Source organism: Pisolithus orientalis, assembly GCF_024613125.1.
Source record: "Pisolithus orientalis strain OTSU chromosome Unknown F5J12scaffold_55, whole genome shotgun sequence".
Lineage (NCBI taxonomy): Eukaryota > Fungi > Basidiomycota > Agaricomycetes > Boletales > Pisolithaceae > Pisolithus > Pisolithus orientalis.
In genome coordinates, this window is record NW_026260836.1 from 162,538 (window position 1) to 185,692 (window position 23,155).

General features: G+C 50.6%; 9 protein-coding genes across 9 annotated transcripts; 3 read left to right on the top strand and 6 right to left on the bottom strand.

Moving 5' to 3' along the window:
* Positions 1–2,547: 2,547 nt before the first annotated feature.
* Positions 2,548–4,539, bottom strand: F5J12DRAFT_774007 (Di-sulfide bridge nucleocytoplasmic transport domain-containing protein). Its single transcript, XM_051742288.1, has 5 exons — positions 4,476–4,539; positions 3,739–4,423; positions 3,563–3,678; positions 3,292–3,500; positions 2,548–3,228 (listed from the first exon to the last, which is right to left on the bottom strand). Exons 2-5 carry the CDS (start codon positions 4,401–4,403, stop codon positions 2,974–2,976), a joined length of 1,245 nt encoding a protein of 414 aa, XP_051595430.1. The 5' UTR covers positions 4,404–4,423; positions 4,476–4,539; the 3' UTR covers positions 2,548–2,973.
* Positions 4,540–4,605: 66 nt separating this feature from the next.
* On the top strand, positions 4,606–5,956 carry F5J12DRAFT_468229 (Clp protease-domain-containing protein). Its single transcript, XM_051739578.1, has 9 exons — positions 4,606–4,762; positions 4,814–4,885; positions 4,959–5,093; positions 5,147–5,152; positions 5,215–5,287; positions 5,338–5,388; positions 5,449–5,595; positions 5,660–5,692; positions 5,747–5,956. The coding sequence occupies exons 1-9, from the start codon at positions 4,625–4,627 to the stop codon at positions 5,827–5,829; spliced, it is 738 nt and encodes a 245-aa protein (XP_051595431.1). The 5' UTR covers positions 4,606–4,624; the 3' UTR covers positions 5,830–5,956.
* A 75-nt stretch (positions 5,957–6,031) lies between these two features.
* Positions 6,032–7,747, bottom strand: F5J12DRAFT_786373 (uncharacterized protein; the record flags this gene model as incomplete). The annotated part of the gene is made up of 9 exons (XM_051743429.1): positions 6,032–6,076; positions 6,128–6,171; positions 6,208–6,361; positions 6,627–6,659; positions 6,709–6,738; positions 6,888–7,030; positions 7,080–7,172; positions 7,336–7,382; positions 7,461–7,747. 9 exons carry the CDS (start codon positions 7,745–7,747, stop codon positions 6,032–6,034), a joined length of 876 nt encoding a protein of 291 aa, XP_051595432.1.
* A 3,563-nt stretch (positions 7,748–11,310) lies between these two features.
* F5J12DRAFT_469029 (uncharacterized protein) lies at positions 11,311–12,834 on the bottom strand. The gene is made up of 3 exons (XM_051739583.1): positions 12,600–12,834; positions 12,458–12,541; positions 11,311–12,399 (listed from the first exon to the last, which is right to left on the bottom strand). Exons 1-3 carry the CDS (start codon positions 12,727–12,729, stop codon positions 11,474–11,476), a joined length of 1,140 nt encoding a protein of 379 aa, XP_051595433.1. The 5' UTR covers positions 12,730–12,834; the 3' UTR covers positions 11,311–11,473.
* Positions 12,835–13,109: 275 nt separating this feature from the next.
* On the bottom strand, positions 13,110–14,110 carry F5J12DRAFT_468640 (uncharacterized protein). The gene is made up of 2 exons (XM_051739581.1): positions 13,723–14,110; positions 13,110–13,667 (listed from the first exon to the last, which is right to left on the bottom strand). The coding sequence occupies exons 1-2, from the start codon at positions 13,966–13,968 to the stop codon at positions 13,254–13,256; spliced, it is 660 nt and encodes a 219-aa protein (XP_051595434.1). The 5' UTR covers positions 13,969–14,110; the 3' UTR covers positions 13,110–13,253.
* F5J12DRAFT_468359 (chorismate synthase) lies at positions 13,970–15,884 on the top strand. Its single transcript, XM_051739579.1, has 6 exons — positions 13,970–14,342; positions 14,425–14,502; positions 14,562–14,784; positions 14,835–15,106; positions 15,162–15,466; positions 15,530–15,884. The coding sequence occupies exons 1-6, from the start codon at positions 14,253–14,255 to the stop codon at positions 15,798–15,800; spliced, it is 1,239 nt and encodes a 412-aa protein (XP_051595435.1). The 5' UTR covers positions 13,970–14,252; the 3' UTR covers positions 15,801–15,884.
* A 14-nt stretch (positions 15,885–15,898) lies between these two features.
* On the bottom strand, positions 15,899–17,186 carry F5J12DRAFT_861716 (uncharacterized protein). The gene is made up of 4 exons (XM_051746895.1): positions 16,962–17,186; positions 16,713–16,900; positions 16,100–16,612; positions 15,899–16,044 (listed from the first exon to the last, which is right to left on the bottom strand). The coding sequence occupies exons 1-4, from the start codon at positions 17,035–17,037 to the stop codon at positions 15,976–15,978; spliced, it is 846 nt and encodes a 281-aa protein (XP_051595436.1). The 5' UTR covers positions 17,038–17,186; the 3' UTR covers positions 15,899–15,975.
* A 25-nt stretch (positions 17,187–17,211) lies between these two features.
* Positions 17,212–19,453, bottom strand: F5J12DRAFT_468571 (uncharacterized protein). The gene is made up of 11 exons (XM_051739580.1): positions 18,940–19,453; positions 18,678–18,878; positions 18,534–18,603; positions 18,396–18,486; positions 18,266–18,322; positions 18,005–18,206; positions 17,833–17,950; positions 17,691–17,770; positions 17,588–17,642; positions 17,379–17,526; positions 17,212–17,328 (listed from the first exon to the last, which is right to left on the bottom strand). The coding sequence occupies exons 1-11, from the start codon at positions 19,226–19,228 to the stop codon at positions 17,227–17,229; spliced, it is 1,413 nt and encodes a 470-aa protein (XP_051595437.1). The 5' UTR covers positions 19,229–19,453; the 3' UTR covers positions 17,212–17,226.
* Positions 19,454–19,458: 5 nt separating this feature from the next.
* On the top strand, positions 19,459–23,148 carry F5J12DRAFT_861735 (P-loop containing nucleoside triphosphate hydrolase protein). Its single transcript, XM_051746896.1, has 24 exons — positions 19,459–19,980; positions 20,029–20,080; positions 20,139–20,210; positions 20,261–20,287; positions 20,342–20,436; positions 20,490–20,548; positions 20,605–20,693; positions 20,748–20,988; positions 21,041–21,101; positions 21,155–21,191; positions 21,244–21,347; positions 21,398–21,418; positions 21,471–21,530; positions 21,581–21,711; positions 21,769–21,806; positions 21,858–21,904; positions 21,960–22,121; positions 22,177–22,245; positions 22,298–22,438; positions 22,492–22,588; positions 22,648–22,671; positions 22,725–22,820; positions 22,873–22,932; positions 22,988–23,148. The coding sequence occupies exons 1-24, from the start codon at positions 19,622–19,624 to the stop codon at positions 23,021–23,023; spliced, it is 2,178 nt and encodes a 725-aa protein (XP_051595438.1). The 5' UTR covers positions 19,459–19,621; the 3' UTR covers positions 23,024–23,148.
* The last annotated feature ends 7 nt before the right edge of the window (positions 23,149–23,155 follow it).

A 23,155-nucleotide genomic window follows, 5' to 3' on the forward strand; every position in this document is an offset into this window, starting at 1 on the left:
TTCCGATCTAACGGAACCCTGATATGCAATGGCGACAACACCCGAGGTTGAACTGCAGTGAAAACGCGGGGACGAGTTCGGCGCCGATGGGGCCAAGGAAGAGATGAGTCTGCTCAAATTCAAATGCGGGTATAGATTGCGGTAGGAGATGTGGCTTGATGCCCAATTGTCAAAGAACTAAATGCGGGCGGGCTGCGTCCTTGGGAGTGTTGATCGTTTTCCCTCTGACCCTAATTCGACCTTGCTTTAGTCCCTGTTGCTCCGCAGTCGCAGTGGTGCGCAGTCCCTGATTGCGTGAGAGGTTGGCAACTGAATTCTGCTATCGCTGGTTCGCAGCAAACGTTCACTTCTTGGAGTCACATGCGGTGATGTCGGGTATACTTTTTATGTCTGACGGAGTGCATGCCCTGGTACATATGCACGCCGCCTACGTTCTCAGGGTTACCTGGAGTAAACGTCATTAATTAAACAATCACTTCAATCTCATAATCCATTTGATACGGTTATTTGGCATACCAGTTAGCGTATTTTTTTGCCGCGGACGACCCTTGGGCGTGCGCCAAGCATGGCCCTATGTAGATTGGACCCTGTCCAGACATCTGGTCAATCCCAACCCCGGCGAGGAATAAGAGTATATCCCCGAATATCCCCCGACGCCCATAGTACACGGCAAGGCAGAATCCTGTAGAGTCGCACGCACATATCCGCTCGGCAACCGCAGAGTCAGCTGTGCTATGCTCCAACGTATACGTATCGAGGGTACTCGTCATACTGTTTTCTCCGCAATTGTGCCGTGCCTTGCGTCCCAAGGGCTGCAACACGTGATTGTGAAACTTATCAACATCCATCTTGTTGAACGCGTGGACATCAACCCCTCAAGAGGCTAATTGGCACCTATCCAGTGGCACTGATCCTCATTGATTACGACAAAAGACATGCATGGACAGCACGTTCACAGCAATGACAGTCAATAATTGACTGGCAGGCAGGGGGAGCACTCTCTGCGCGACAGTTAGAGATACACGTCCGTAAGTTGCCGACCCTCCTTCATTTTCTGATCTGTCAGTCAGCCAGGCTCAGCCTTCAAAATAAACTCGGTGGAAGTCTGACAAGCTCCCCCTGGGTTAGCTGTCAATGTCACATCAGGAACGACAGCCTGGCGATGAAAATGATACTCCCAAATCACTGTCAACCACATGCTTGTCGTTGGTGCTTATTACCATGGACTCAATCATGCTCCGATCCATGCACCGCTCGATCGCGGCATCAGTGATAATTAATCGGGGTGGTGCGCTACTACCGTTGCGTTGGCGTCCCCAGAAGCGAGAGGCTAGACCCAAGGGGAGACCAGCCAATCCAAAGCCCATTCTAGAAATGAGTCCGGCCGAAACTCAAAGGGTAGAATGCCGACATCTTTGATTTGAACTGGCTACAATAGCACCTTACACCTCCCCATCTCCGTGCCATTTTAGCAACGGCGTGGGTCACGGGGAGTACCGCACCGATGCCGTTGCCGTAAGACGGACCCTCTCATGCACGAACCTGACTAGTACGGTGCATGCGATGACGTGTGCTGGATGATCACTTGTACGCAATACGTATCGGCAACTCATGACACAGCACGCAATGTGAGTTGCCACACCAGGGTCAGCAAGGCAAGACCTGGAAATGACCCTATCATATATATACTATCAGAGACTACGTGTGTGGGCAAGGTACGCCACAATCAACTTAAGGTCAAGTTCGGTGCCTCCGCCACGGGCAACGACGGTCCAAGGGTCCACGTAAGTACTTACTCTATTCCAATCGTGGAAGATCAGTATTGCCTTCAACCAGAACGACGTAACGCCTGGAGCTTCTGGCGTGGCCCCAAAGTTGTGGGCCGGAAACCCACTCCGGTGATCAGTTGCTCTGGTGGCTGTTACCGGCCAGCGGCGATTAATTTTGGATCCTTCTCCGCTCTCCCCTAGTAGGAAGGTAGGTTACGAACAAAGGCTACGGGGTTAATAGCAGTACACTCAAACGTGGGCTGCGCACATCTGGGTGCAAGTGATTCATTACGTGACGATACCTTCTCTTCCTTGGATGGCTGCGTGTCGCACCGGTGATCCGAGGTCCCCACCAAGCGTTCGTTTCCAACTGGAAATATCAAATAGGCAGTGGGCGATACAATTAATGCTACGGCTTCCCTCCATGTTCCGTGACAGGATCACTGGGGTACCACCGCACTGATCAAATGTCTTTTATACCTGCCAGGTCATCGTTTAGGCGGTATCTGCATGTCCTGATCAGGTTGCCTCGGCATTTCGAGGCTTCCGATAGTGGTACCGTGGAGATCATAAACTAGAGAAGTCGACAGCACCTGTTCTTGCAAGAGAATAGTGTAAAAGGAGGTTTTAGGGTAAACTTGCCCACCCTCTCGCAATAACAAATGTGGCGCAAATTTGACAAGTCCTGAGTGGATCCGACCAGTGGCAAGTTGCGGCAGATTGGATCCCATTACGATCTGAGTAATGGATTTATAGGGCGGATGATGCACGCCCCTATCACACCCCACTCTACTGCTAACCCAAAATGCATCTCACACCGCGTTGCACGGGGGTGTCGAAAATACGACTATAGGCATGGTGACGATTTTGCGTTACATGAACTCAGATACGTCATCACTATGCTAAAACAAGGCTAACGCCTGTCCTCGTTGGCTGACCAACGTTGTTTCTGTATTAATTATACGGTCTGTTGCTCTAGCAAACGGAGGGAGGGCGGAAGAGAGAAAGGGGTATATATTTAACCCGCTTATCAATGTGCATACTGAATGCCGGGAAAATGATGGATTACCGCAAGTAATTCATCCGACGGTTAGAAGAATGCAAAGAAACCTATGAGTACGGTATGGTGCTGTAGTTCCTGGCATGACATTGTTGTATGTAAGTACTAGAGTACGTTGTCGATTTTGATCGGAATTTATATCAGTCACTTCACTTTAACGGCCTGCCCGCCTTCCAGCCGCCTTCTGCGAGGTGCATCTTCTGACGATTCGTCATCTTTGGTCTTCTGAGATCCCGCGAAATGAGCGTTACCCAAAGGGAGATAAGCATGACGAAAACCAGGTGGGACGGCCAAGGATGCAGGCGGTGGGGGCGAAGTTGGGTTATGACGTGACCGGTAAAGGGACAATAGAGAGTTAACGAACAACGTTAGGAAGGATAAGGACGTTAATGTAAAAGCCTGTGGAATGGTTTCATGAAGGATAAGAATAGTTATCACAAAAGGTCCATATGAGACGCTTACTAGAGTTTTCCAACTGATAGGTTCAACGAAACCATTTACGACTTCGGCAATTAGTTCAGCGCCGATGCGAGCGCGACCCACCGTCGTCGGATCACGGTTCATACAGGTTTCCCAGGCAGCGCATTGCTGTGCCATGGCAGGGATCTGGTTCGTTCCGCAGAAATTATTTCTGTATTGAGCAGCGCAAACGCCAATCTCCTGAACGATATCTGTGGAGCGAGCCTCCTATGAGCACGCAGGGCTGATGACTGTTCAGCGCGGAGTTGCATACCCATGGAATATTCCGAAATGCGGTGTTCTACATCACGCTGGACCGTAAGAATGAATTGCACCAGCAGGTACAGGAACACCAGCACCAGCGAGAGATTGAAGAAAAACTGCAAATAGCTAGAGAGCCACCATCAGATACAAGAACAGCAAAAGCCTGGAATGGCAGCCCATCCTCACCCAAGCAGGACATACGGTGTATCCGATGGAGAAGCCGAGGCTGAAGGCATGTTGAGGGTATAGTGAGTTGACGTAGTTCGGGTCAGGGATCTAGCATTATCCCGGTCGTCTTCACTGTCTTCATCGTTCGAGCCATCTGCATGATCACGCATCTTGGCACGCGCCTTACGCCTCGAATTGAACACCCTTCTCATAGCACCGGTGGCGACCGCTCGTCCATTTTCCTTCTCGCTTTCATCAGGCTTCGGAGGGCTCAACTCCGACATGTCGACATCACGAAGCTCCTGAGCAGGTTGTGGCTGAGAGAATACTTTTTGAGGCGAGAAATTTGGTGGTGGGGCCCATGGCGGTGATGGATTCGTCTGAGGTGGACGGCTTTCGAAGATGAATGGCACATTTCGATTCTCGCCAAACATTGGCGTGAGAGGTGATCCAGGGAATGCGGGTGACGCAGAGCCCAGATCTTGAAAAGGACCTTCGATGGATGAATTCTCCCAGGTTGAAACACAATCGCTAATAGAGCACGTACGTTTTCGCGGGGTGCTTGGGTCGCCATTGGTAGGCACGGCCCAGGCTGGCGTCGAGCCACTGCTAGGCCGAGACGTAAACTGAAAGTCCATGGGAGCCTCGGTTGACCTGGAACGAGCGTTCGTCATGTCTTTCATGCGCTCTTCTGTGCAGAGCCCTGGAATGTAATATGCACAACAGTTCACAAAGTGTACGAAAGGGACACTCACTGTGGCCAGCGAGTGACACGATGTGTAGCGGTCAAATGTCTTACGAGTCCGACGCGCTCGTGCCATGGTCTGCGGTTGGTCACGTGCTCAGAAAGCAGCACATATGTAGTCCTTCAGACTACCAATACAGTTAGTTACTCATATACAACATGCTGAACCGCGCGTGGAAGACGGTGATACATAGTGCATCGCCATTGGCCAGGCTATCAAGTCGCCGTTACCATCCCCTGATGTCCACCTGGACAGCCCCAAACTCCAACCTCGTGCCCATTGTCATCGAGCAGACGGTGGGGATGACTTCTACTCCTGCTACGCGTCACTCATCCTTATATTGCCAGGGTCGCGGAGAACGCTCGTATGATATCTTCTCACGACTTCTACGCGAGCGTGTTATCATGCTTTATGGACCTGTGAGTCTTTTCACAATAGGCGGGCGGAACTACGCCTCTTCATTCTTGGCCTGTCTGAATTCGCACCTGACAGATTAAAGATACAGATGCAGCATTGACCGTTGCTCAGCTTCTTTTTCTCGAAGCAGAAGAGACGTCAAAGCCGATTCACTTGTACATTAACTCGCCGGGAGGTAGTGTAACTGCAGGGCTGGCCATATATGACACTGTGAGAACCCAACCCACCTTTGGTCAGTTAAGGCTTGAGCTGACGGTTTGCAGATGCAGGTTGGTTGTTCTGCGAAGGGGTTCATTCGGCGAGATGACGTCTTTCTTTCACCGGTGGCCAGTACGTTTCGTCACCCATACACACGTATTGTGTTGGGCAAGCGTGTTCGATGGGGTCCTTGTTATTAGCGGCAGGTATGTCACCCTCTGTGACTTACCATAACGTGGAGTACGTATCCTTGCAGGTGAAAAGGGCAAGCGTCATTGTCTTCCCAATTCTAGTATCATGATCCATCGTATGTATTGGTCGCCACTGATGCCCACCGACTCCGACCAATTTGTTTTTTTTACTACAGAGCCCTCTGGTGGGGCATCCGGACAAGCATCCGATATTGCCATTCATGCAAAGGAGATTCTCCGCGTGCGCCGGCTTCTGACCGGCATCTATCAAAGACATTGCGCCAAAGAAGGAGAAGCCGAGGTTGCAGGGTTAGCACGATTTGGTATGGCCACTTATGTTGACGTCTTGATATTGTATTGACTCACTATACACCATTCTATTTCCAGAGAAAGCCCTTGAGCGTGATTACTTCATGACAGGTCGGAGTTGGCCTTATGATGTCAATACGAAAGCACTGAAGTTCCCTCTTACAGCACAAGAATCCGTAGAGTTTGGAATCGTGGATGGGATTCTAGAAAAGCGACCGAGTTCTAACACGGACGGCTCTGTTGCCTGATACGGCTGATATGCGTCACCCAGGACCTGAAACCCCTAACTCGGCTGTTGAGTTTTTGCTCCCTGAACCGGCATATCATCTTTTCTTCCTAATTAATGCGTTTCCAACACTGACCTTCATTGACACGTGACTGGTCCGACTGCGTGGTACTTAGATTCGTCACAAAATGTTGTTTTTCTAGAGAGAAGGTGGCTATCTTTTCTCACCCACTCAAACTGCGGAAGGACGGTCTTTCACTACTCTTCACCTGTAAATGAGGGTTGGATACCTCGTTTTAAGTGTCGGCAGAGAAGCTTACCCTCTGGTTACGCAATCTTGCTCCCCACGCGTTGCCACCGCAGGCTCATGTACACACGAGTCATGCCCTCCAGCACACACCTGGATACTCGATCATTCGAAGACTTCGTTTTCCGCAGCTCGCTTCGTTGCCTCGGTTCCGTGCTACGTTCAGACTGCTGAGCCTGCGCTCAGCATCATTATATACTCCATGCCGCAGCACTTCGCGATCCAGCTGATCGCTTCGCTGAGAATCCTATGTACACGCGCAGCGTGGCGGTGGAAGAGGTTCATTATGCTTCTGTTTCGGTGATGATTTATCTATTCAGCGCTGAAGATTTCATTCATCTATGAGATGAATCTCATCCGTAAATTTGCCATCCATAGATCCATTTGATGGACATGGAAGCCCCGCTATGAATGCGATCCCTCGCCTATAAACCGATGCGGCTGTTGCTACGCCCTCCATTGCATCATGGCTTCCACCGCCATTAATTTACGTTGACAGTTGATAAACCTACAGCCAGATCCTCCTTTGGATAAGAACTTGTACCCTGTGGCGAAATTTGATCCGATCTCTCGAATACAAAAGATGTTGAGTACTTTGTTGACCATAACCTTATTCTGGCAGAGCTATGAAAGCACGATGCACGCGTCAGATGAGGCCATCCGTCGGGTGGCTTGGTCGGTTCATATGAATCCCTTGCACCCCTGACCTCAAGTGCTGTAATATCTCCCTGCTCCTAATCAAGTTCAAGGTAAGCCCTGTTCCGCTCGCGTACCTGTTCATTTCTCGGGTATGCTGGTTTGTGCGAGGCACGGGTACAGCACCCTCCTCGGTTTGAGCCTGCAGACAATGGATCAATTCCCATCGCCACTCCTCGCTGGCGGCCAGTCGCCACAACACGGGTAACCCAACCTTTATCTACTTATAGAATAACGGTGGGCATCCCGTTGGTTCCGCTACGCTTCACCGTATTTGAAATAAGTATCCAGCCCTTTGTGCGTCGTCAAGCAGGATATGATAGGATCGACTAATCGACGGTTACCCCTGGACCGCGGCCCATCTAGCAACAGTGTTCGCTTTAGTACATATCACTTAGGGGAAAATTACTCTTCCGGGTAATGAGTACAATAACATCCAAAGTCACTGTATCAGACGATACAACGAAAATAAACCCTAAACGTTGCTATACAAGTCATAGATCAAGCAGGCAGGGACAATTTGACCTGTGTCCGGCGGCGTCGGTGCAGTTGGCATGCTGCTATTGCTCTGACTGCAATAGCACACGTGACCAACGTTATCAACGGCGGTGTGGCAGGCTGGCGAATGTGGCGTTGAGTTCCTCGGTTACCTAAACACTGGTGGCTTTCGGTAGGGCGGACGTGCCATAACCTTGGTGGGGCCCAAAGTAACGTTTGCATAGTTGAAAGCGCCATCGAAGTAGTAATGGTTCGTGTATGAAGCGCCAGGCTTCTGTGAGCTTACGATTGCATACGCGATGCGCACCACTTCATACCCTGTCTCCACCACCTTGCATGAGACATAGACGCCTGCAATTAACTGCGTTCCAGGGACCACCGGCACAAGTGGAGCTTTGCCAGCCGATCTGCTAGCAAAGATTCTGGAAGCTGCTTTCATTAGGGACGCCTCTGAAAAACTATCTCCATGCTGGCACTAGAGGATCCAATCTCAAATGGACTGGAAGGAATCAGTTACACGGATCTGTGGAGAATATGTACACACAGTCTAATGGAAGGTGCGGACGGTTGACATGTAATTGGGTTGGGTGGAATTGAGGTGAAGGGTTTTTTTGAAGGGAGCCTGGAAGCTGCGTGTCATTAGAGTTCAGCCCTTGCGGGATGCAGTAAAGGATTCCTCTTCCTCTTCACCTCATAAGAAATTTTCCATGCTGCGTGTATGGACTCATGAATGAGGCGACAGCACATGGTGGTGATGAACACGAACCCTACCAACTCAATACTGCGCAATTCTTCCTGGATTCCTTCAAACCGTTCTATTCAGGACATTGTCTAAAGAGCTCTGCTGCACCAGCATTGGTTCTGTGCTACCGTTTGTTTATATATATGCCGGCAGAAGTCGAGCGCACTATGATGGGAGGCGCGGCGGGCTATCTCTCGATTACTCCGGCAACAATTAATGCTCTCGCGTGGATGGTGATGACGGAGTGCTGTGGTGGCAGCAGATCTCCGATTATGGAAATGAGCAGTTTTCGCGACCAACGCCCTGCTGTATGGTGAGAATTCACGATAAGATACACACGGAACTGCATCGCATTTGAGAGGAGGAGGGCATCTCGGACCAATGCGCAGAAGCGCGGTATGTAGATGGATCTTCTGGTATGGTGAGCAGCGGGTAGCAGCATGGATAGACGGATGGTGATCGGTGACATGGTCTTCCTGTAGCGAGCACCGCTCCAGCACCCTACTCAATACAGCATCTATAGGCCACACCTGAGATTGGTTTAGTAAGAACCGTCCACGAGTACCTACCTGACACGTGGCGAGGACTCATCAGAGCTTCCATACAAGGCGGTCTACGTCAGAATTGGATCGAATGCGAACGACAACCTTGTGGTCATGACGATGAGTTGGGCGTCATTGATTTGATGAAGAACTAACGCACCTGTCCAAGTCTAAGCTTCTATTGCGAAAGAAGCCCAACCCGAACTAGTGCGACTCTCCCTGTCCAATAAGACACATGGATACGGCAAAGAGCAGGTCCAATCGAAAATCGAGGAATATGGATCAAGCGCTATCCGCATCTGTGAGGTTGAAGTGATCACAAACCTAGTTTACGCCCGGCGTTCACAGCGTCGGAGATGTTGACGAGTTTCACTTCCCGCGACGTTCCGCAACGAAGTCCGACTCAAAGTAGGGCATTGTCCTTTCAAAAGCTACCAATTGACGCCGTGGGTCTGGTCGCTCAGAACCAGATCCAACGGCAAGTACCGATTGGCATTCAGTGACTACTCGATTAGTTCTACCGCATCTTATGTTTCTGGCACTGATCATACCTCAGAATGACCGAATCATTGGGCTTGGATGATAATCTAATGTTCCTCGCCCAGCCATTGCCTCAAGCACACTGACAGTATCAAATTTGACATAGGTAATTATGGCTCGTACGGGTTTCCTTTTCTCGAATCACATATCACTAGTACTGCTGCCGTGTCCGAATCACTTGTAATCTCGATTACTGGACTCAGCTGCTATGTGACGACAGCTTGCCTCACTTCTACTGTCTGAAATGCACTAAAACGGTAACTCCTTATCAGCCTTGAGCCCGACTTCCAGGGATATTGGCAATTCACTGGCGATGCAACCTGCCGCAGTCCGGATTTTTACGATTGGAGGGGCACCAATTGCCGCATACATGTCGTGGCGATCACGAATCAATGGAGTGCACTGAGAGTTCGGGTTCCCCCTGGAGGCCCGCACGCCGCATCGCGATCGATGGTCTGGAAATAGTTGTGCACTGCTTCATCGTGGTCTCTTGGTTTCAAATACCATATCTCGCACGTTGAATCGGAATGAAAAGAGAGAGTTCGCGTTTTCAAATTTCACTTGCGTTGACAAATTCCATCGCATCCAAGTGTAGGCTTGCCGTACGCGGCTGTGCTTTCGATCGTGCGATCACGATACCTAACGACCAGTCACGAAGTTCACAATTGCACTTGCTAGGTATTCCTCACTCTGTTGATTGAACTCGCTCTTCTGTCGAGTCACATTGATAGTTCCAGTCCGGCACACTCAGCACACAACCCGAGGTATGCTTGACACTTTTACAAGCCTACATTATGCTTTGCAGCGCGCTTTGGTGTAACAGACGATCTGAAAACCTTTTAGTCCCATGGGTGGCTCCTTAGCTCGGAAAAATCATTCCAGGACCCAGGGCATGATTCGACGGTGGGAGTGAAACAAAATCAAATGTCCCTTTCAACAAAATGTAAGCTTAGGGGCTGACCCGCGACAAGGTCGTGCCTTCATTCTTGAATCGGTCTGTCATCTTCTCATCCTTGTCATCCTCAACACTTGTTCTCACCCCTGTGTGTGCTTCCCCTGTCTTATTCTCATTAATAGTCGTTTCCTTTGCTCTTCGGAAATAGAATCTCTACGTCACGATCTCGGTCACCGAGTGTGTCCGACTAGTCAAACATTCGGGTTTCGCGGTTATGTTTTGAAACAGGTTCTCTGAAAGTTTAAATCTCAAACTCAACGCGTGAATGGCAATAGGCTACAACGATCCATATCCTTCCAAGTGGCTGAAAACCGTGACAGGCAAACCAGCAGGACTCAACTTGGTGACCAAGGCGGTGGGGGCCCAAGCACACAGGAGTGTTCATGGATGACCGGCAGCCGTGTGGTGGTCCTAGGCTCGCTTATCAATAGTCTCAGCTGGCACTACGGTGGGTCCAGCATCCGGGGCTCCATTGTACACGGCTCCACAGAATTGCCCGTATCTCATAGTACCGTTTCCCCCTGTGCCGCACGCGTAGGCGGAAAGACAAGGGTTTGCTTACTTTCGAAACAAATCCGCATCCTTCTGGATGACCGGTAGCGCGAATAATGATAGCCGCGCGTGCGACGGGGTCCCGGGTTCGAGTCCTGGTCCCGGCTGGCAGTGGGCCCAGTATCCGGGGCTCATAACCTATTGAACTCAGGTTATGAGCTCCGGGTACAGCACTCACTAGCACTGCACATGGATTGCTTGCATCTCGTAGTACAGGTACGCTGCCCTCCCTGCTCCCTCACATTTATTTTACCCCTGTGTAGGTGGTAAGACTCCAAACCGAATCCAGCATCCTTCACCAACAATTTGCACTTCTCCCCCCACTATGTACCCCGGAAACGAGCATCATGCACATGGTTTTGCAGGATTATTAGCGTCTCTTAGTACCGTTTTCACCTGAGCCGCTAGCCAAGCATGCGACGGGGTCCGGGGTTCGAGTCCAGTATCTGCCGCTCGAGACCTACTCCGCTCAGGTTACGAGTGCCAGATACAGCACTCACTAACACTGTACACAGCTGTGCGGAATTGGCGAGCATTTCTTACTATTGTCTTCCCGCTCTCTCACATTTATTTTATCCTTGTATTGGACTGAATTCAGCATCCGTCGCCAACAGTATCTACTTTTTTTCCACCCCTTTACAAACCCCGGAAACGTTTGTCGCGAGGTCCAGGCAAAAAAATCGATGCTCTTGGTAGTTCGCCATATCTCTACTGTATATGCAACAAAGGAATCTCCGTCGTTCATAAGGCTACATCTATGCTACATGCAGAGCTATAGCTACAAGGGCATTCATCTCCAGGACAAGCCCACGTGTAATTCCCCCCATAAATAACTTAATGGAAGCCTATCCCCATTCCAGAACGGAACGTGCGACGCTGGCCTTTACCATTCCCTCCGTTCCCTCCATTTCCTCCATTCCCATTGCCATTCCCGTTCCCGTTCCCATTGCCACTCTCGTTTCCGTTCCCGTTCCCATTGCCATTGCCATTACCGTTGGCGTTGGCGGTACCATTGCCATTACCATTACCGTTGGCATTGCCGGTCCCATTACCATTGCCCGCGTTGTTGCTCACTGTGAACTTGATACCAGCATAGATACCCACGAACAGACGAAAGACAACAATGTCACAACTTACATATACAGCATCATCGAGGGATCCGTGCTGAGCAATGGGCACCAAAAGTGGCTGGTGGTTCGACGCAGTATTGATCGAGGACAGCTTGTACACGCCTTCCGGTAAACCGCCTTGGACAGTCGTACTCAATACACCGTTCTGGGCGGCATCATTCAGTCCCTTAAAGAACGCAAACTTGGTTGGATCGAGGGGCGTCGTCTGCGAGAGCGAGTCCAGCTGCTCGATGACGACATGCGAATGTCCTTGAATCTGGCCCTGCGCATTCGTCTGTTGCGGTGCTGCGAAGTAATTCGCGTCTGCGTTGACAAAGAAACCGGTTTGCATGTTCTGGATCGCAAGTTGTACCGTGAAATCTTGGTTAGGCGGAATCGTATCGAGATTAGCAGGGTTGACAAATTTGGCCGAGGGCATGTTGGACGACGAGGGGATCACACCCATCGGTGCAGGATTGCAGGATCCACCCGCAATCTGCTGCCCGTTTGTAATCGGTAGGTTGGGCACCGTCAAGCAGAAGTTGATGAAATTGTTTGAAGATGTCAACGAGGCGACTTCTCCAGCTTCACTACCATTCTGGCCAAGACCATTGGTCTCGAAGCCCCTTGCAATGACAGCCGGGTCGAGAGCTTGATAAAGGGCCTAAATTTTCAACAGCGGCAAGGTAGAGAAAGATATTCAACGCACTTAGCGACGTCTGGGCGTCATTTCCACCGCCATTACTTCCTGTGGCGTTCGATGCAGAGGTGGCCGAAGCAGCGGCTGCCGAAGCTTCCCGGATTGAAAGAGAGGTAAGCAACCGCTGCCACAATAAACACTGACGGCGTACCAGTTTGAGTGGAGGAACCCTTGCCACCACCCTCATCTCGGACTAGAATGGGTTGGCCAAGAACAGCAGAAGCCACGACCAGCGCGGAAGAAGTAGCAAGGATCGAAACGGTCGAAATCAACAACCTCATTTTAAATAATAGAAAATAAAATCAGAGGCGTGAAAGAAGCTGGAAGCACACGAAGGAGGACTAGACTCGTCAATACGTCGGGAGCACATCAAAGCTGGGGACGATTACTCACAGGGTAGGCCAGCCCTGTAGCTGCCAAACGAGCGAAGAAGGGGAAGGAGACGGGATTTGGGTGTGGCCATCGCTCTTTAATTAGCATGGCGTAGACCGTCAGTAGGCGGGGAAAAAACTGTCTCAGTTGGAAAAAAAAAAAAAGTTAGGTACGGCGACAATCTGTTGCGACCGACACCACCGAGCTCACAACTGTTGCGTCGATTCACGACCATGTCATGGAACTGAGACATTGCGAAATTCCGTAAACTTCGATCAGTCGTCACCGCCATCACAACCACGCTGAGAGTGTATTATGGCTTATATAATTCTGTGGTCAAGTGGCAGTTACTGTGAGACAAGATAATATCTATGAATGAACTAGTTCGTGAATTGCACAATACACGTTTTGACGACAAGCGGCAAGCGATGTGCTATACATGAGAGACGTACAGATTATTATCACATTTCTTGGTTTTGACCATGAAGGAGGCAAGGGTATCGATCTCGTTCGCAACGTACTCCTGAAAGTGCTTATCTACCAGAGTGGCGAGGACAGAGTGGACATCTGCAACGTCTGCGAGAATCGGTACGCGAGGCTCGCTTTCTTCAAGCAGACGCGAACTGCGCCGTCGGCTCTGATTCTTTGGGTCTCTCCTCGGTCGGCTTGCAGAGGTGGTGATGGCTAGGGGACTCAAGCCACGCGAAGTCTGGCGCGTCGGGTCCAGCAAGATGGATGGTGCGGGTGGGGGAGTTGACGTCAACTGTGATGGATATATGAACGGAGTGAGGTTAAAATGAGAGAGGTATCGATGCAAGGTCGCGGTGGGCAGTTTATTGAAGTCGACCTGCGAAGACCGAATCATTCATGTCGGGTGTAACAGTAGAGAGATGACGGCTCACAATCGATTTCTCGTCCTCCTCGTCCGCTTCCGCTTTCTCTGCCCGCCTCGCAGCTGCTGAGGCCGGGTCTAAGCGTTTCCTTTTCACGCGCGGTTCTCCCTCTGCTCTGTCTGTTGCATGCCTCTTAGCGCCTGTGGAGGACGGGCCAGTGTACGCTGCATCGTCGTTTGGCTTCCTTCTTGCTTGTGGGCGAGATCGCGAGCCTGAACCTGTTGCACCGTTAGAGGCGGCACCGTTGGCTGACATGGCTTGGGTAGATGGTGCAGACGCGTTGTGTACTCAAGAGTGCAGAGATAACAAGTTGTTGGCTTTCCCACAGCGCCTCAGCGATAATAAACTCGGGACAACGCTGTGGCCGGCCTGCTCAGTCGTGCAGCCACCTAAACAGCGAGCCTTGTCATTGCTAGCCTCAGAGTCGTCCTTAGTTCGGCTCATCAAGTACCGCCTCGTCCCCGAACCGTGTCATATAAGACAGACCTCACCACCCATCTGAACCTCACTTCCTCCCACCTCCAAGATCGGCTTGCAAAATGTCCACCTTTGGCTCTCTGTTTCGCGTAACTACCTACGGCGAAAGCCACTGTGCTTCCGTCGGTGCTATCATCGACGGTTGCCCTCCGGTAGGAGTCATATGGTGTCTGCCACCCACTCGGACTTACGAAAAAAAAAAAAAAAAAAAAAAAAAAAAAAAAACGACTGTAGGGCCTTGAACTGTCCGCTGCTGATGTCCAAGTGCAGCTCAGCAGGAGACGGCCAGGACAGAGTAATCTGACCACTCCGGTGAGTTTCTACTCCGGTTGTCGGCTCCGGTACTCATACTCACTCACATATACCCACAGCGGGATGAGAAAGATTTGGTCTACATCCAATCTGGAATCGAGCAAGGAGTTACTCTCGGAACACCCATCGGTCTCCTTGTCAAGAACGAAGATCAACGGCCGAAAGACTATTCCGAGACAGATCTGTACCCCCGGCCCAGCCACGCCGATTACACCTACCTCACAAAGTATGGCATCAAAGCTAGCAGTGGTGGTGGCCGGAGCAGCGCGCGAGAGACGATTGGTAGATGTCATTTAATATCCACATGTTTCCGTAACGCTGACCTCAAACAGGCCGAGTTGCTGCTGGTGCCATTGCCGAAAGGTACCTCAAACAAGTTTATGGCATCGAGATCGTCGCATTCGTATCATCAGTCGGCAAGATTCATCTCCCAGCTCATGTGGCCACGCCCTCTACCGCACCGAACGGCAATCAGGACAGCGACGAGGCAGAAGACGCTCTCACACCAGAATTCCGCCACCTTTTGGCCACTATCACACGAGAGGAGGTGGACAAACACCCTACGCGGTGTCCACACCTTGAAACGGCAGAACTCATGACCAAGGTAGATATCGCGTGCTCGATTTGGCTCACCGCTGACACGCTGTCCAATAACGCAGCGCATCATCCGCGCAAAAGAAGCAAGTGATTCCATCGGCGGTACCGTCACTTGTGTGATCAGAAACGTCCCTGCGGGTCTGGGAGAGCCCGTCTTCGACAAATTTGAGGCTAAACTGGCACACGCGATGCTCTCTATCCCCGCAACCAAGGCATTTGAGGTCGGATCGGGCTTCAAAGGCACCGAAGTTCCTGGAAGTAAGCACAACGATCCCTTCGTGCTCAAGGATGGTAAACTCGGTACCTCGACTAATTGGAGCGGCGGTATCCAAGGAGGCATTACCAACGGAGAAGACATTTTCTTCCGGTAGGGTCGCTCCTTCATCTATTTAGTTGAGCAATGTCGCTTATTGCCCGCGGGTGTTCCCAGAATCGGCTTCAAGTCGCCTGCCACGATATCGCAACCCCAGTACACGGCCCAGTACGATGGTACGCCTGGAACGCTCGCGGCAAGAGGCCGTCATGATCCCTGTGTCGTCCCTCGTGCCGTGCCTATTGTGGAAGCGATGGCAGCCATCGTGGTCATGGACCAGCTCCTCATACAGAACGCGCGTAAGACCGCGGCAAGTCTCCTTCCGCCCATTACAACCCTCCCTCCTACCATGGTGATGCCCTCGAAGGGAAAGGAGGTCCCTCAGTAAATACCCTACGTATCTAAAGATAGTGTATCTTTCAACAAGACCCACTGAGGCGTTAACATAGATCGTGTACGCATTCGTGTACTAGCAATATAACAGCATGTATACAATACAGCATAGTGGAAAGCAGCAACGCAGGTGACGATATACATGGTAATGGAGCTCGACGTTTCATAAATCACTCGTCCTCTGTATCGTCGCAGAGGTAGAAACAACAGACGATAGGCTCCAACTGCCACCACCACCACTGAAGAGATATAATGACGATGAATGATTCACGGAAGGATCAAACGAATACGCACGTGTCGATTTAGCAGCCTCCATGGCCATTCGCCAAAGGAAGCACCGGTGGTTTGTCCTCTCCGCAGTTGTTCACACTCCACATTTTGATCTAGGTGGCACATGCCACCACGGCCGACAGTTGTGGTATATAAGTATCCGGTGTAGAAAGACACGAGGTGGGAGCGTTCGTCAACAGAGTCCGCAAGAGACGTCGAGTACATCTTCCGAGGCTTGCCACTTCCGTTGACCTTTACGCCGGCTCGGCTCCGCCGTTCCTGTGTAACTTGTGATGCCAGTAAGTTGACTCTGCGCCCCAGCGGGCCCCACCCCTTGCTGCCCCCAGAGTTGTCATCATGCGTGCGCAGAGGTGCCGAGATGGACGATGAGGGTGATCCCGAAATGGAGGATGCGCTGGAGGAGAGCCCGTCAGATAGACGTCTGTGACGACGGACCCCAGCTGTAATCCGCACGCGAGATCTGAATCGGACTCGTGGAGAAGGCCTGCCCGGGGAAATTTGGGGTTCCGGGTCGTGCTGAACACCCATCCACGCCCATAAGATAGGGGTATATGCACACATTGGATGAGCTGCGAGGAAGAGGAAATGTCACGATGAAATGAATCCCACCACTCACATATGACACATTGTTTTGCTGGACATCGATAGCACCCGCCGCTTGCCAAGGGCGTTGGGCCATATTTCCTATTCTCTCGCGACGGTCCTCGTCTTCCGAGTCCAGCACCACACTTGAACGTCTACTGTCGGTGGGGAGGTCAGAGACACGGGTATTCACTGAAAGTGTATCATCTGGTATGGGTTTCGCTATCATCGAGGTGAGTATGAGATCAAGATGGGCCGGATCTTTTACGCAGTCAAAGTTCACCTTCATAACCATTTTGCATGAGCGTATGATCACTGCCCGAGGCTGGGGCAGCGGATCTTTTGAATATACAAGTCATCTCCAGTCCAACTGGACGGTGTCACCGTCAGACGGGCTGGAGGCACACTTCGAAAGACGATGGGTGGGCGGGCGTAAGCGGGTCTTCCCATCTTCCCGGCAAATACTGTTGCCAAAATTGCAACTGAATTGGAGAAGTCAAAGTCCAAATGCCAAGTAACACTCTATCATAGCTGTCACAAGTCTGTCACTATGCTAAAATACGACAGACGGCTTTCCTGACAACATCGTCATCGTACTGGGCACCGTCTGCCTTCACTCCTTTGACCCCCACACACTGCACACCCAGTGCCTGTTGGTCATTAGCAGAAGCCGTCAAAAGCAGGAAAAGGGCGTTCATACTGTCAACTCCTCTTTGTCAATAGCGATGCTTGTGTTCTCCAAGTAAACAAGATGAGTAATGAACGCCGATATGGGGTAGATCGTCTGTACGTTTCCCAGGCCGTGAGGCGGCTTCTGATAGGGTGAATTCAAAACGGAAACAATGGCCCTATGGTATGACCCAACGTCACGTCAAAAATAGAGGCGTGCTCTATTAAACGGAATCCCACCTGACATAGTCAACGGCGGTGTAACCATCCGTTTCCCTATCATTTCTCCCATTTACTTATGCGGATTGACATCACATGCTGGTCAACGACGTAATGCACTTACGGAGGAAGATTTTGGCACGCAGGAACCTAGATCGTGCTATCGCAGAAGCAACGCCACGGAGCGCTAAGCACGAGACGATGCTACATCCATAAAATGCATCGCGCTCAGCATTGCCCTGGAACTCCAAGAGGAGATATATTACCTCGTCCAAAACGAACCACAGGAATACACGAGAGCTTCGGCAGTAGACAAGTTTTTGATGTACTCAGGGTTCGGCGTGGGATGGACTTCATGACCGTAGGCATTGATGTAATACAATCCTGTTTACCGCATGAGCACGACGCTTGTCATACGAGTGAACTGAAGAGTCGAACTCCATATTCGGGACTTCAAAGGTTCGTAACCGCGTTCCTTATTGTCTTGGCTATACATCACGTTTGATCGGTGGGGAACAGGTGACGCCATGCCATCGAGAGGAGAAAAAAGCTGCTCATTCGGATCGTCTTCTTCGAAAGACGGCGACGGGTTTACCGGATGTGATATTTCACATTGTCCCACAAGCCTTGCGCCGTTTTCCTTTGGAAACAGGGGCTAAGCGAGGCACAGCAAGGGTCAGTGGAATGCATTGAACTCACAAGCTCTGCGGCGATAGTCACCGTGTGGTTGGTGACTATGACAGGGAGAATGTTTGCCTTTTGCGATACATCATTCACGGCCGTGTGAGCAAGGGTCCTGACGTGAGCAGTGATACAGATTATTACTGACCTGGCTGTTTGTGATAGATGAGAACAGGAAAATAGCCGAAGGCAGAGATCGGAAGAACATCTGTGCACCAGATAGGAAGTAATTTCCAATGCTGCACAAGTTCGTCACCGGAACGGGCTCCTGGAATCGATTACATACCTTCCGTTGAGAAATGAGAAATTCTTGTGTGCTCGTTTGAGGACCTCACCTTCGAAATGCACAAGGAAACCTGGCGTTGGCCACATGAAACACAACAGCGTCAGGGTGCGATGCAATAGAGTTTCAATCACTGAAGAAGCAAACCTCGTATAGTTTCTTTGCGGTCGTTCGGGACGCCTGCCCATAGAGGACTGCGTCCTTCGACAATGTCCCTCCACTCATCACGAGCCTCCCGTTCGGACACGTTAGCGGGAAGTCGATACGACAGTATTTCCCGAATAGCAGATAGAACTGAAGACGGACGGGCAGACGGTATTAGGCGCACCAGCCTGGACCTGATGTCACCTTCGATTTACGAAGTTACCGTCCGACACGAATGCGAGTCGAAGACGACAACTTCCCGCACCTATTGAAGGGCCACCCAGAACGCGAATTATCTCACTCGAGGACCCGCCGTCGTCAGAGACAGGGAGGGCGAAACACGCATTGTCGAAAGCGTTGCAGATAGCGTTGCCGCCAGACCCTCCCGATATAACGACGACTTGGGGTGGAGATTCGGAGTGAACATCAGTGTCTGAGATAGTCCGCAGCCTTTGAAGAACGGGTTTAGTAGAATTAGTGGAGGGCTGTACGGGGAGGTCAAATACGGAGGAGCTGGGACTTTCATCTCCATCGTGGGTTGGAGAGCGGAACATAATTGGGTTTATAATGCGGGTCTGTGTAATCCAGCGATGCAAGTGCGCCGTAACGAAGTAAAGAAGCACTTCGAAGACGGTACTCGGCCAGAGGAAATGTATACAATACTATGCGTTTACTGGCGCCGTACTATGGGGCAGTTAGCTTACATTGAGGAACTGATACCAAAGTATGGTCATGCTACGTCGGAAGAGTTTTACTACCCTGCACACAGCGGACTGTAAGTAGTCTCAATACCATCTGATCTCGAGTCGGATTTCACCCCGGCGCTGCTACTTAGGTAGTGCAGTGCACTCTAAAGAGTCCTGACCTCCACTAATCAACGCTTTCGATCCTCCCGCTGTAAGCCGGAATTAAACCTGTCACCAGCCGTCACTCCTGGCATTCTGCGAATGTCTACCCAGGAGATATCAAAGGAAATCTTGTCCGTGTTCCCGGGCACCGAAGAGCCCATCGTCCAGTACCTCTCTGGATATCTCGTGGATGACGCTGGCGCAGAAGAGGATGTTCTTCAAGTTGCCAATGATATACTCGACTCGCTAGGGATAGACCGTCCGAAGGACGTACAGAAGCTCATGGCTAGACTCAGAGAGCTCCTCTCTGAACAACTTGCAGCACGGGCCAAGAACAGCACTCGTCCGAAGTTGATGAAGCTGGATAAAGTCGTGGACTTGAGTAAAGCCGGTGCTATATCCAATACCATCGCTCTCGGGGAAGGGGTTGTTGACCTCGAAAGCATCAACAAGGCAAAGTGAGCGCAGAGAGCCCTTTGCACTGGTGCTCGTCTCATCTGTGACAGGGCATCCCGTGTCGATGTCAAAAAACTCGAAAAACAAGAGGCCAAACTCAGGGTGAGCAGTGGTTGGGGATTCAAACGGACTTTTCCTGCGTTTAACATGCCATCTGCAGGCCAAAATCGAGAAACGTGCGCGGAGGGATCTCTATGAGGGATCTAAACTCCTTGACCAGCACCGCAAACAGGTAGGTCTCCCAGATTGTTTGCGATTCCTTCGTATCTCACTTCCATGCAGCAATCTTATGAAGAGATGTTCATGAAGGTAATGTCTCCCCTTTTGCTCAGAAGTCCGTGTTCTGACCGGCACGGTTTGAAGATCAATCCTATTGAGGCTGCTGCGAGTGCGAAAAACAAAAGCAAAGACATTCATCTCACGAACATCGACGTCAACTTTGGCTCAAATCGTATTCTGTACGTCAAAATGTTCTCATGCATGTAGATCACTAACTCATAATTTCCGTTAGGTCCGGTGCAACTCTTACCCTTGCCTATGGTCGCCGTTATGGCTTGGTTGGGCGCAACGGTGGATGCTTTGCTAGCTTTTCTCACTCGAATTTGGCTGACTGAAAAGTCTGTCAGGTGTTGGAAAATCTACTCTCCTCAGACATATTGCTATGCGTGAAGTGCCGATTCCACCACACATCACAATTCTGTTCGTGGAACAAGAGGTTCGTCTATCACTGGTGAGATGGATGGTGACGGTGTTAAGGTGTTTCTGCTAGATCGTTGGCGATGATACCACAGCCTTGGATTCTGTTCTCAAAGCGGACGTGTGGCGAGATCATCTACTCAAAGAAGAAGCAGCTCTAAATGCCAAGCTCACAGAGCTTGAGAAAGAGGGGGATGACAAGCGTGTAGAGGACGAAAAAGAAGAAGCTTCGTCGAGACTGGCAGAAGTCCATGCACGGCTAAGTGACATGGACGCAGAGAGCGGCCCTTCCCGAGCTGCTGCGCTACTTGCCGGTGCGTTCCTACGACGTTGACTAGCTTCACGTCTAATCTGCCTTGTTTTAAGGTCTCGGTTTCAGTGAAGAAGACCAGTCGAAGCCGACGAAATCATTCAGTGGTGGTTGGCGGTATGTGTTATTATTGCCTTCACGAACATTTATCGCTAGAAATTCCCTCGCAGTATGCGTCTTGCGCTTGCTCGAGCTCTATTCGTGAAGGTACGCTCAACCCAAAGAGCTAGTGTGTAATAAACCGACTTTTTCCTGCTAGCCAGCACTGCTACTACTGGACGAGCCGTCAAATCACATTGATCTAAATGCGTTGGCGTGGTTGGAGGATTACTTGCAGACATGGCCCGGCACGTTACTCGTAGTGTTCGTGCACCTCTTCTCCATCTCTGATCTAACTGAACGACGTCTTTAAGGTCTCATGACCGTGCTTTCTTGTGAGTTGGTGATCGCGGTTCCGCGTCTTCGTCGGTTCACACTGTCGTTTAGAGATGCGGTTGCCACGGACATAGTCCATCAACACTCAGGGAGACTAGATTATTATAAAGGGTATGTCGAGAAGAGCCGTTTCCTTTGGATTGTCAACAAATTCTCTGCAGAAACTTTATTCAATTTTACTCTACTAAATCGGAGCGAGACCGCAATCTGCGGAAGGAATACGAAAACCAAATGGAATATCGCAAACACCTTCAGGCATTCGTAGACAGATGGAGATACAACGCCAACCGAGGCGAGTCCTTCTCGTTTTATCTGTTCCTGAGCCGCGTGTCTGACACTGTGATTGCAGCTGCACAAGCTCAAATGAGGTTGAAGATACTGGAAAAGGTATTAAGACCTTCGCGAAGACCTGCGATACTTGCTAACGAGGAGTCCTAGCTGCCTGATCTGGAACCACCAGAAGAAGAAGAGACCGAGAAATTCAAGTGTGTTCCCTTTAGTTGTCCTGCCCCACGGGGATGTCTAAGCATTGCTCCCTAGATTCCCAGAAACAGAAAAGATATCTCCACCCTTGCTTCAGCTTTCTGAAGTGACCTTCGGATATAATCCAGATAAACCTATTTTGAGGAACGTCAACTTCGACGTTAGCTTGGATTCAAGAATAGCTATCGTCGGAGCTAACGGTGCTGGAAAGTCTACGCTGTATGTCCTGAATAGCTTCATCAGGTTGGCGCACTCATGCATCCGCTACTTTTAGCATCAAGCTCCTGACGTCGGAGTTGAAGCCTCTTAGTGGAGACTGCAATAGAAATGGCCGACTACGAATGTAAGTGGTCCTTCATCTACCCATTTTCCGGTATGTAAATGTCTCCGTGTAGAGGATACTTCTCGCAACACCACGTTGACACACTCAACCCCACGATGTCACCCGTCCAGTTTTTGGCTTCCAAGTTCCCCGGAAGGACAGAACAGGAGTATCGGAGCCACCTGGGTAACTTCCAAATTAGTGGAATGACAGGGTGTGTAGTTTTTTGATGTTCGGTTACCGCACTTGTCCGAAATGTTGTGTTAGTTTGCAGCTCATCGGTACGCTTTCTGGTGGTCAGAAATCGCGCGTAGCCTTTGCTGTCTTGTCACTACAAAAACCTCATGTCTTGCTACTGGATGAGGTGGGGACCCGTGACTTTGTTCTTGTATGGGGGTCAGACTCACGATGACCTCTTTGTAGCCTACTAACCATCTCGATATCGAGGTGCGTGGACCAGCTTTCTATATGTTTGTCGTGTCCGATTAACTTTCTCACAGGGTTTGGATGCTCTGATGACTGTGTTGAATACCTGGAATGGAGGAGTTATTGTGATCTCGCACGATGAGCGATTCATTACCTCAGTGGCGAAGGAGGTTAGTGCAAGGTTTTACCGCCGATTTTCTTCATGCCTATTGCCCCCTGTAGCTATGGGTTTGTGCCAATGGAACCGTCTCGAAGTTCATGGGTGATGTGCAGAGCTACAAGGTGAGTGTGTATATGCTCGTCAATTCGGCTGCTAATATGGCCAAACGTTCCTCAGAGTCTTATTGTAAGCAATGTGAAGGCACGTCCTTGAGGTTACCACGTACTTGTACTTCGTGTAGTGTACTGCATACTTTGCACGTGATTGTCGCGTCGACAGCGTCACGTGACGAAAACACGTCTTTGGCATCCCGTGCCGAGTCGTGCACTGCTCAACCATCGACGG